Raw genomic sequence first — 12,470 nt, 5'->3', positions numbered from 1 at the left:
CTCTCTCTTTTACCTCGCATTTTCTTTATCTGGTTGCCCTGTAGGTTCGTTTGAATGCGAGTCCTGATTGCTTACCGTATCAGCATAAACGATAATCGTATCCGGAGCTTCACAGATCGTTGACTCTTACTGTTCGGTTTGCTGTTGATGCCTGCGGGAGTGTTAAAGGGTCAAAGGACTGTTTGCATCGAGAGATGGAACCAGACAGTGCGACCGGGCAAAGGTTCGATAGTCAAGTGCCATTATTAGCCTAACGGGCATGGTGTGTCTCAATAAGTGCTTATGGAGATCGGATTTGAACACGGCGTGATTTGTTTGGATAAGCATAGAGAGTGTTTTGAGATGTAATCTCTAAAACGTGTGTCTCGTGCCGTGGAGACAACAAAGAGCACGGGATGTAGGATATTGCATCTGGGGTGTACTTGAACAGTTACGCAGGGGAGGGAGAAAAACAGTCTAGGGCTAAGAATTCAGTTTCATTATAATCTCTTTTTTGAGCGTACCGTTTTTAGATATTGCTAGATAATTGAGTTGGAATTATTGCTCGTAAATTGAATTGCAGTTCAACAATTAATTTATTATTTCAACATTGTGGAGTTCTTTCTAATTCCACAATGTTCGCTGTGTCCACCAACTCAATACACGTATACCACGGACCATAATTCAACTGTCCCTGCTCCATCGGAGCTTAGTAGTAGTTCCAATTAGTAGTATGGAATTCTAGAGCATGTTAAGCAGGTTAACTGATATAGATATGACTAGTTTATTGAGATATTCTATCTATCTTTACAACATTACCACCTAGTCTAGATATCATTTACATGCTTCCCTGCGTACATTGCACTAAATAAATAATCGAGCTACTATTTTATAGTGATTTGAGTGTATGTTTGGAATTCCGCGCTCTTCAACCAGAGGTTGGAATAATGTTTCGCACTCCCGCGTTACTTGAAGGATGCTTCAAATAATTTATTACACTAGATCAATACAGCCAAGAAGCGAGCGATAAGCGGACTCATCCGGAGTCAATATCAAGTAGCGAGAATAAATAGTGTGTATGTGTATGGTACCACAGTGTTAATTCACAATGAAATTCGACGTCCTGCTCACAGAGCCCCCTGAAGCAGCTCATCGACGGGGGGTGTGTAACTGTTGCACTTCGGGAAGCCTGCCGGTGGTTTGACCATGTCGGTGGTTTCGCCTACCTGCAGTACCAATGCCATACCGACGGCCGTATGCCATTCGTAGTGGCAGTGCATGAGCCAAAAGCCGGGATTGTTCGCACGGAACCGCACACGCGCATAGCCACGGCTCGGTATCGAGACCGTGTCCTTGCGCGGTGGCAGAAGGACCGTGTTGCGCTGAAGTAAGCGCTGGCGTGCCAGTTGTTGTGCGATCTCGTACGTTACCGGGACTCGCCGATCTTGTCCCAGCTCCATCACAAACATCTGATAGCCGTGCAGGTGGAATGGATGGTTAAGATCGTTAACGGAGGGCGTTAGATCGAGGATGTACAGCTCAACGAGATCGCCCAGTTCGATTTTGACGCGATGGATGCAGGTGCACAGCTGACGATCGGCACACCGGGCTGGGCGGCGGTGTTCATCACAGAACATGCTCTCCTCGATCTGGTCGGGTTGGGTGAGCAGTGGGAACGGTGGGTATGATAGGCTAAGGTTGTTGATGGCGCCTTGCAGCATCACCGAACCATGGATGTCTGTATAGCGGCAGAAGAGAAGCGAAAGAGAGGATGTGCAAATAATGATATCAGTTTAGATAAAGTTATTCAAGGGTGTGCGGTGCTTACTCATAAAATGCTCGTACGGATGCGTCTCGAACATGTTTCGAAAGGTGACGAGACCGTTAAGAAACCCGAACGTGAGCTGATGATCCGGTGTGCCATTGATGACATTCTCGTCCGTGTCGTACGCCTGAAAGTCGGTGATGCAGTAATCCCCAAACTCGGGTTGTCCGCAAGTTGCATTGGGATGGTTAGCGGTTGCGCTGTTAGCAAACTGCTGATCGTATGAAGGAGGTGCATTGCTTGGGAAGGCATTATTTTCCACAGGTCCGCTGGTGTACCGTAGTACAGCGAATTGTTCCAGCTGCAGCTCAGCACATGGTCCAAGGGCTCGCAAACGCACCCAGTAGGTGTCTGTTAAAAAGAGAGATGACTTGTTCAAAAATTCTTCACCGTATGCTTTGTGAAGATCATCCTACCTCTTGGGCCGTTCGCCTCCAGCACGAAGTCGTACCGTTCACCAGACGTGGTGATCAGTGTATCGACTTTCCGAGGCTGCAGATGGAATGAATCGCTAGCGATCACTTCCATGATGTGATCTTCGATCTGCAGCTGCAGAGGACACACGTGACTGGCGGCATTGATGAAACGGAATCGGAACCGTGCTCCACGTCGCACTGTATACACCTCCAGCGGGACATCGGTGGTTTCGTTCTTCTGTCGATCGTAGAACGTACCGCGCCCGTTGATGAGAAGATTGATGGGCATAATACCCCCAGCGGACGGTAATCCCGGCATAAACATCTCCCCATCGATATGCATCCAATCGGAACCCACGATCACGTGGGCCGGTGTATCATAATGGTAGAGATCACCATTTGGGTCTGCTGCTCGCGGCTCGCGCACAATCAGTGCCCCGTAGTGTCCGTTCACCTTGTGATGGCCGGAGTGCGAGTGATAAAACTGTGTACCCGGTTCCGTTGCTAGGAACGCATATCGAAAGCTATTTCCAAACCCGATCGGACACTGCGTGATGAAGGGCACACCGTCCATGTGCGGGGTAGCACGCTGATGAAGCCCGTGCCAATGGATGGCTGCCGATGTGCCTGCCATTGCATTCGTTATGTCGACGACGATCAGGTCGTTGTGACAAACGTTGATCGCCGGTCCGGGGATGTGACGATTGAGGCTCATGACACCCCGTTCGACACCGTCCGCCGTAATGCAGGCAGGATGGTAACAGTCGGTATGATTACCCTTCGCACAATTACGACAAGCACTGCAGAAGAAGGTTGACGAATGAAAGTATAATTAGATGTTGATGAGATAACGCAGAAAAATGCTCTTGTGTGGGGGTTAAGTCATTCAGATGCTAAACTGGTTCGGATAGCGTACCGCACTATGCTAGCTTATCGCTTCCTTTCGGAGCTTTGCAACTAAACCCATCACACTTTGCTACCCTAATTATACTCGCACATGCTGCTGACAAAGGCACTTCACGAGATCTTGATGGAATGTCTTTCAAGACAGCACAAGTGGTGTAGACACTTAAGGTAGCTCTGATGGGTATTACTACAAACTTGAGATGATCGCATTTCTGCATTGCGGACAAGTAAATCAGCTGGATAACGCTATCCAAGGAAACACTTCTGACGATCGGCTTTACTTCAAGTACTGTTTACATCGAACTTTAAGCACGCGCATACTAAGTATCTAACAGTCGTCGATCGAGTGCCTATAGTGCGTAGGCTGAGGGAATTTATGTTTCAATAGATTAAGTGATTCATTCGCTGCTTAAGTGCAACCGTGTGAAGATTTCAGAAGCACAAGTGGAAGACGCTTTGGTATTGTTGGAGTTTCTATTTTAAGAGTTGCGCTTGAGTTTTTCCTATACACGCAACGAACAGTGTCTAGCATTGAACTTCACCTGACGTCATAGGGTGCAATATCATTCAACTGTTTGTCGCTAGATGAAGTTGGATTCTATCGCTAAGTACACAGACACCATGTACCCGGTTCCATGGTGTGCTACTGCTGTTAACGTTACAGTGCGTCCGTTGCACTGCGATGCATGTAAATCATTCAACTTTACGACGCGTCCGCGTCAGTGTTTTGGTACGAGTGGAAAACTTACGGTCCCATCACGTGGTAGTGTTCCATCGTCCAGGCAAAGTAGCAGATTCGCGGTTGGGTTTCATCGCACTGCCTCAAACATTGCTCGCCCGGAAATGAGCGTACATCGAGCGTGCCGTTTGTCGATTTCACCAACGCTTGCAGCCACGCTTGACCGTTCACACTAGTGGCACACACTATCACTATCACGGCAAACACCACTAACGTCTGCGATCGCAGAATAATCATCGCACTAATGTCAACCTTTACACTAAGAGCCAGAAAAAGGAAATGGTTCTTTCGTTTACGAACTATTTTAAGATGCACCGAAATTGTAGTGGACCGTGCACTACAATGCGAACCAACTGTAACACTGACCAGTCGGGCAATGGGAAGAAATTATTTATAACGGAATTTCTCGTCGACGCTAGTGCGTTCGGGCGTTCTCGAGAGGTAGTATGGTGTAAGCCGTAGGGCTTTGCTAACAGCTTTAATGCTTTCGAGATAAGATTGGTGACGTCCTGCACTCATTCTACCTAAAAGGGGAAGCTTCTCCGTCTGCTGGTTCCGCTGGGTCTCTGAAGGGAAATCCCACGCACGATTAAAGCACGGACCCCCCGTCATAAGTTTCGATGACTGTTTCACGAATGTGGAGTTAAATGTCGCAATAGTGTTTTATTTCCGTCCATAAGTACATCCAGCTGAAGTAGTTCGAAAGCTACCGGTTTTAAGCGCAGATCGGGAAGGTGTGGCTCTTCACAAAATCTATATGCAGCTTTGTCGAGGAAGCTGTAATACAGTTAAAATATTTGTTGTGGCATTAGTAGAACGAGTGGAACGCTACAAACCTATCATGCCATGTCAATAGTAAACAAATCGATTGAATACGATTGAAGATCTCGTTCCCCTTTATTGAGGAAAATTCTATCAGGAAGTGACCGGTTTATTAACGAAGATCAAAACCAGTTATAGTACGGTTACATTGTTGCCAGAAGCATGCTAACTTGTAGTATTTTTTTTTAACAAGAAATGGGCCACACCAGTCTGCAATAGCTGTGAGAAGTTTGTCTAAAAGATCTCCGAAAACCCCTTTCGACGTAATCTGGTTCTGGCGGTAAGCATATAATCCTAGCGCTAATAGCTGCAGCTTCCCCCAAGATATCGATTCGCGGAAAAGGCTCATCAAGATATTGCGGGACTTTACAGCACGAACAATCCCGCACAGAACCAGACACCTTCTGCCATGATCACGGTCCACCACAGCAACTCTGCTTTGCTGGAACAAAAACAACCACCTTGCAATGTCGGGTGCATCGTGTGTACGCAGACAACGGGATGCAGAGACAAGCCTGATGACGAAAGGTATTAGCGGCCTGCGTTCACATGCAGGAGAACGAGCTGTTCCCCGGTTGTAAAGGCATCGTAAAAGCCCTGTGGGACACAGTGTGACGCCACCAGCGCACGTTGTTTGTGTTTCCAATGAAGTTACCTTTATCTTGCGCATCATTTATACGGTTTAACTGTTTGCATAATTCACGTACCGTGTTGGCGATTAATCGCTTGGTAATCTAGTGTCTGTTGTGCAAAGTGCATAGTGTCTGTTTAGTTTAGCATTATTTTCGGAGATCGCTTTCCGTTACCACAAGGGCGAGAAATGCAGTATTTGGATTTGGAAATGAGGATTTGGAAGGATAGCAGTGGCAAATGAAGTGAAGAGTAGAAGGAAAAGAATACGGGGAACGGTAATATCTAAGCATTGTCGAGTTTTTAGTGACTTAAAAGTCTTGACTAGTCACCAAATACGCTAACGTTTTGGATCCATCCATAGGCCAGTTGATTACAGGATTCTAGCGACTACCAATCCATACAGATCAGGTTTGAAAGTAGGATCGATTGCGATTTTATTTTGTGGATTCATTTTCTAAAGTAATAGCCTAGACCTGCAAGGATCATTCATCTTCTTTACCGGGACAACATCCTCAAGAAGTCTAGTCCTGTCCCGTAGGGTAATCATAGCTGGATACAGTGGAGGATCCATCCCCTTGGAGGCCCAGGGCGGAATTATAGTTGGGGCCTCTAATTTTAAAAACGATGCAGGAGGGAAGGGGAACATTGAGGGGACTTGGAATGAGACAAGGCGAAAAGCGCAGTAAGAAAGGGCCTACTCCGCCTACCGTCTTATTCGCCGCTGGGCCACCCCTAATCATCTTCTTCAAATGGTCCGCCAGGGCCATCACCATCTTCGAATACAATAACGGAACCGGCTATATCACCACCAACACCAGTTACCACTGTATATGTACTCTTCTAAATGGAGCTACAATCATACGTGCGCCAATTTCGAGAAGCAGCACGTGGTGGAATTTACAACTACAGCATTCAAGGAGCACTTTGCCATCGAATTGGTTCGCTCGCAGTGCTTCCGGGATATTCGCCATGCAACACTCAGTTGCAGCGGATACATGAGGACACAGTATCAAAATTCAATGATCATTGTTTGTGCTTTTGGGAAAACCAGATCTGTTCATCACCGTAACTTGTAATCCGAGTCTTGATAACAGGAATATAGTCCAGTACGATTTGCAATACAGAATGAGCGAGTTACTAAGTTGTGAATTTCGATTCTTTTATTTATTTGTTATTTAGCGGATTGCTTAACATTGTGCAAACAACGCAAATTTTATTTAATAATAATGGTAATTTGTGTTATGCACAGCCGGTTAGATTTGCATAGCTTTTAGCATTTGAAAACTAAAATCAAGTCAAGTTTTTGTGTTGAAAGACTACCTCCATGATCAAACAAACATCAGCAAAGTATCGAAAACAAAGTTCCCTTGCGTACAACTCAGAGTTCTGTTGCGTAGCCCTGAAACCGGGCCGATAAGCTAGTCTATATATAAACGTTTGTATGAGCTAAGGAGAACCATAACGCCACTACTTGGATCACATTTTCTACGATTTACGTACATTTATAATTCCTGATTAGTCCAACGCCTTCTACGATTTTTTCGCCCAAGGTCCAATCGGTTTACTTTTTCGGTAACAATCAGCGAAATTTCTTAGCAACCTGTTCCGCTCATGTAGATGTTTTAGGCGATGAACAAAAATTAACGGTTGGCTTCTGTGGTGAGCTCCTACTTACTGAACTTTTTCAACAATTGATCATGTTTTATAGCATTCTTTGATCCATTAGGTGCAGGGCCACGAGAGTTGCCAAAATGCTGACAAATTTGTCCAATGACCAAATCAGCTGGTCAACTGTGAAAACCACTATACCGTAGCCGCGCACACAATTGTTTTCAGATTTACGATACCAGGAGAGCATGTTTTTCAAGAGGTGGAAAAAAAATTTGCGCTGCAGGTGAAATAACCTGCCCATCACTATTGCAATAAATAATTTGCCCATCACTATTGCATTGCCTACTATCAAACCCGTGAGAGCGTTCACTAGTTTAAGGAAGATGCTGTTTTCAGATTTCCGATACCAGGAGAGCATCCACGGAAGAGCACCTAGTACAGCAATTTTGCTCGAAACCGCCGAAAGGTATGCAATTTTTAAACACTAACTTTCCCGTTGGTCGTGAAAAATTTCTTCGAAAACTTTAGTTTCCGAGTGTATAGTACCAGGAGAGCATCCACGGAAGAGGTAGCACCTTGTACAGCAATTTTGGTCGAAAACCGCCGAAAGCCGTCGATTAGCCGTCAATTAGCCGTCAATTAGCGGTCATCTCCAACCTCGTGTCACCTCCCCCCTCGTGTCACCACCATCCTCCAACGTGTCACCACCTATCTCCCACGTGTCACCACCTACCTCCCACATGTCACCTCCCACCTCCAACAAGCAACCACCCACCTCCCACGGGTCACCACCCACCTCCCACGAGCCCCCACCCACTTCCCACGAGTCACCACCTACCACCGGTCATCTTGTCCACCATCTTGTCCGCCATCTTGTGTCCGCCATCTTGTCCGCCTTCTCTTGTGTCCGCCATCTTGACCGCCATCTTGGCCGCCTTCTTGTCCGCCATCTTGTCCGCTATATTGTCCGCCATCTTGGCCGCCATCTTGTCCGCCATCTTGTCCGCCATCTTGTGTCCGCCATCTTGTCCGCCATCTTGTCCCCCTTCTTGTCCGCCATCTTGTGTCCGCCATCTTGTCCGCCATCTTGTGTCCGCCATCTTGTCCGCCATCTTGTATCCGCCATCTTGTCCGCCATCTTGTCCGCCATCTTGTCCCCCTTCTTGTCCGCCATCTTGGCCGCCATCTTGGCCGCCATCTTGTCCGCCATGTTGTCCGCCATCTTGGCCGCCATCTTGTCCGCCATCTTGTGTCCGCCATCTTGTCCGCCATCTTATGTCCGCCATCTTGTCCACCTTCTTGTCCGCCATCTTGGCCGCCATCTTGACCGCCATCTTGTCCGCCATCTTGTGTCCGCCATCTTGTCCGCCATCTTGTCCCCCTTCTTGTCCGCCATCTTGTGTCCGCCATCTTGTCCGCCATTTTGTGTCCGCCATCTTGTCCGCCATCTTGTATCCGCCATCTTGTCCGCCATCTTGTCCCCCTTCTTGTCCGCCATCTTGGCCGCCATCTTGGCCGCCATCTTGTCCGCCATCTTGTCCGCCATCTTGTCCACCTTCTTGTCCGCCATCTTGGCCGCCATCTTGACCGCCATCTTGGCCGCCTTCTTGTCCGCCATCTTGTCCGCTATATTGTCCGCCATCTTGGCCGCCATCTTGTCCGCCATCTTGTCCGCCATCTTGTGTCCGCCATCTTGTCCGCCATCTTATGTCCGCTATCTTGGCCGCCATCTTGTCCGCCATCTTGTCCGCCATCTTGTCCGCCATCTTGTCCGCCATCTTGTCCGCCATCTTATGTCCGCCATCTTGGCCGCCATCTTGTCCGCCATCTTGTCCGCCATCTTGGCCGCCATCTTGTCCGCCATCTTGTCCGCCATCTTGTCCGCCATGTTGTCCGCCATCTTGTCCGCCATGTTGTCCGCCATGTTGTCCGCCATCTTGGCCGCCATATTGTCCGCCATATTGTCCGCCATCTTGTCCGCCATCTTGTCCGCCATCTTGTCCGCCATCTTGTGTCCGCCATCTTGTCCGCCATTTGGGCCGCCATCTTGTCCGCCATCTTGGCCGCCATCTTGTGTCCGCCATCTTGTCCGCCATCTTGGCCGCCATCTTGTCCGCCATCTTGTCCGCCATCTTGTCCGCCATCTTGTCCGCCATCTTGTCCGCCATCTTGTGTCCGCCATCTTGTCCGCCATCTTGTCCGCCATCTTGGCCGCCATCTTGTATCCGCCATCTTGTCCGCCATCTTGACCGCCATCTTGTCCGCCATCTTGTCCGCCATATTGTCCGCCATCTTGTCCGCCATCTTGGGCGCCATCTTGTCCGCCATCTTGTGTCCGCCATCTTGGCCGCCATCTTGGCCGCCATCTTGGCCGCCATTTTGTCCGCCATCTTGTCCGCCATCTTGTCCGCCATCTTGTCCGCCATCTTGTGTCCGCCATCTTGTCCGCCATCTTGTGTCCGCCATCTTGTCCGCCATCTTATGTCCGCCATCTTGTCCGCCATCTTGTCCGCCTTCTTGTCCGCCATCTTGTCCGCCATCTTGTCCGCCATCTTGTCCGCCATGTTGTCCGCCATCTTGGCCGCCATCTTGTCCGCCATCTTGTGTCCGCCATCTTGTCCGCCATCTTATGTCCGCTATCTTGGCCGCCATCTTGTCCGCCATCTTGGCCTCCATCTTGTCCGCCATCTTGTCCGTCATCTTGGCCGCCATCTTGGCCGCCATCTTGTCCGCCATCTTGTGTCCGCCATCTTGTCCGCCATCTTGTCCGCCATCTTGTCCGCCATCTTGTCCGCCATCTTGTCCGCCATCTTGTCCGCCATCTTGGCCGCCATCTTGGCCGCCATCTTGGCCGCCATCTTGTATCCGCCATCTTGTCCGCCATATTGTCCCCCTTCTTGTCCGCCATCTTGTCCGTCATCTTGGCCGCCATCTTGGCCGCCATCTTGTCCGCCATCTTGGCCGCCATCTTGACCGCCATCTTATCCGCCATCTTGTGTCCGCCATCTTATCCGCCATCTTGTGTCCGCCATCTTGTCCGCCATCTTGTGTCCGCCATCTTGTCCGCCATCTTGTCCGCCATTTTGTCCGCCATCTTGTCCGCCATCTTGTGTCCGCCATCTTGTCCGCCATCTTGTGTCCGCCATCTTGTCCGCCATCTTGGCCGCCATCTTGTCCGCCATCTTGGCCGCCATCTTGTCCGCCATCTTGTCCGCCATCTTGTCCGCCATCTTGGCCACCATCTTGTCCGCCATTTTGTCCGCCATCTTGGCCGCCATTTTGTCCGCCATCTTGTCCGCCATCTTGTTCGCCATCTTGTCCGCCATCTTGTCCGCCATCTTGTCCGCCATCTTGTCCGCCATCTTGGCCGCCATCTTGTCCGCCATCTTGTCCGCCATCTTGTCCGCCATCTTGGCCGCCATCGTGGCCGCAATCTTGACCGCCATCTTGTCCGCCATCTTGTCCGCCATTTTGGCCGCCATCTTGTACGCCATCTTGTCCGCCATCTTATCCGCCATCTTGTCCGCCATCTTGGCCGCCATCTTGTCCGCCATCTTGTCCGCCATCTTGTCCGCCATCTTGGCCGCCATCTTGGCCGCCATCTTGTCCGCCATCTTGTCCGCCATCTTGTCCGCCATCTTGGCCGCCATCTTGTCCGCCATCTTGGTTGCCATCTTGTCCGCCATCTTGGCCGCCATTTTGGCCGCCATCTTGGCCGCCATCATGTCCGCCATCTTGTCCGCCATCTTGGCCGCCATCTTGACCGCCATCTTATCCGCCATCTTGCGTCCGCCATCTTGTCCGCCATCTTGTGTCCGCCATCTTGTCCGCCATCTTGTCCGCCATTTTGTCCGCCATCTTGTCCGCCATCTTGTGTCCGCCATCTTGTCCGCCATCTTGTGTCCGCCATCTTGTCCGCCATCTTGTCCGCCATCTTGTCCGCCATCTTGTGTCCGCCATCTTGTCCGCCATCTTGGCCGCCATATTGTCCGCCATCTTGTCCGCCATCTTGTCCGCCATCTTGTGTCCGCCATCTTGTCCGCCATCTTGTGTCCGCCATCTTGTCCGCCATCTTGTCCGCCATCTTGTCCGCCATCTTGTCCGCCATCTTGGCCACCATCTTGTGGCCGCCATTTTGGCCGCCATCTTGTGTCCGCCATATTGTCCACCATCTTGTGTCCGCCATCTTGTCCGCCATCTTGTCCGCCATCTTGTCCGCCATCTTGTCCGCCATCTTGGCCACCATCTTGTGGCCGCCATCTTGGCCGCCATCTTGTCCGCCATCTTGTCCGCCATCTTGTGTCCGCCATCTTGTCCGCCATCTTGTCCGCCATCTTGTCCGCCATCTTGTCCGCCATCTTGGCCACCATCTTGTGGCCGCCATTTTGGCCGCCATCTTGTGTCCGCCATATTGTCCACCATCTTGGCCGCCATCTTGTCCGCCATCTTGTGTCCGCCATCTTGTCCGCCATCTTGTGTCCGCCATCTTGTCCGCCATCTTGTCCGCCATCTTGTCCGCCATCTTGTCCGCCATCTTGTCCGCCATCTTGGCCGCCATATTGTCCGCCATCTTGTCCGCCATCTTGTCCGCCATCTTGTGTCCGCCATCTTGTGTCCGCCATCTTGTCCGCCATCTTGTCCGCCATCTTGTCCGCCATCTTGGCCACCATCTTGTGGCCGCCATTTTGGCCGCCATTTTGGCCGCCATCTTGTGTCCGCCATATTGTCCACCATCTTGTGTCCGCCATCTTGTCCGCCATCTTGTCCGCCATCTTGTCCGCCATCTTGGCCACCATCTTGTGGCCGCCATCTTGGCCGCCATCTTGTCCGCCATCTTGTGTCCGCCATCTTGTCCGCCATCTTGTGTCCGCCATCTTGTCCGCCATCTTGTCCGCCATCTTGTCCGCCATCTTGTCCGCCATCTTGGCCACCATCTTGTGGCCGCCATTTTGGCCGCCATCTTGTGTCCGCCATATTGTCCACCATCTTGGCCGCCATCTTGTCCGCCATCTTGTGTCCGCCATCTTGTCCACCATCTTGTCCGCCATCTTGTCCGCCATCTTGTGTCCGCCATCTTGTTCGCCATCTTGTGTCCACCATCTTGTCCGCCATCTTGTCCGCCATCTTGTCCGCCATCTTGTCCGCCATCTTGTCCGCCATCTTGTCCGCCATCTTGTCCGCCATCTTGGCCGCCATCTTGGCCGCCATCTTGGCCGCCATCTTGGTCGCCATATTGAAAGGGGAAGGGGGAGGGGGAAGGGTGGAGGGTGAATGGCGGAGGGAGAAGGGTGGAGTGGGAAGGGGGGAAGGGGAAGGAAGATGTCAGCTCTTGAGAGACATGCTCTCCTGGTATCGGAAATCCGAAAACAGCTGGTTTGTATGAAAAGTTAGTGTATAAACATTGCATACCTTACGGCGCATTGCTTTGCAAGTTGATTGCATACCTTACGGCGCATTGCTTTGCAAGTTGATTGCATACCTTACGGCGCATTGCATTGCAAGTTGATTGCATACTTTCGGGCGCAGTACCAGGAGCTAC

The 12,470-nt window shown here is 50.5% G+C and overlaps 1 protein-coding gene across 1 annotated transcript; it reads right to left on the bottom strand.

Moving 5' to 3' along the window:
* Positions 1-703: 703 nt before the first annotated feature.
* Positions 704-4,102, bottom strand: LOC128303667 (uncharacterized). Its single transcript, XM_053040707.1, has 4 exons — positions 3,876-4,102; positions 2,221-3,020; positions 1,808-2,155; positions 704-1,717 (listed from the first exon to the last, which is right to left on the bottom strand). The coding sequence occupies exons 1-4, from the start codon at positions 4,100-4,102 to the stop codon at positions 1,107-1,109; spliced, it is 1,986 nt and encodes a 661-aa protein (XP_052896667.1). The 3' UTR covers positions 704-1,106.
* Positions 4,103-12,470: the final 8,368 nt, after the last annotated feature.

Source organism: Anopheles moucheti, chromosome 3 (genome assembly GCF_943734755.1).
Source record: "Anopheles moucheti chromosome 3, idAnoMoucSN_F20_07, whole genome shotgun sequence".
In the NCBI taxonomy this organism is placed as follows: Eukaryota; Metazoa; Arthropoda; class Insecta; order Diptera; family Culicidae; genus Anopheles; species Anopheles moucheti.
Note: the sequence above shows the minus strand (reverse complement) of the source record. Positions and strands in the feature narration are given on the sequence as shown.

What these genes read in the sequence shown, in the direction of transcription:
- LOC128303667 (XM_053040707.1), bottom strand. Translation starts at nt 4,102, where the DNA reads ATGATTATTCTGCGATCGCAGACGTTAGTGGTGTTTGCCGTGATAGTG. An exon ending in CACTACCACGTGATGGGACC is followed by an intron (nt 3,021 to 3,875) that starts GTAAGTTTTCCA and finishes CTTCTTCTGCAG; the next exon opens with TGCTTGTCGTAATTGTGCGA. An exon ending in TCCGTACGAGCATTTTATGA is followed by an intron (nt 1,718 to 1,807) that starts GTAAGCACCGCA and finishes GCCGCTATACAG; the next exon opens with ACATCCATGGTTCGGTGATG.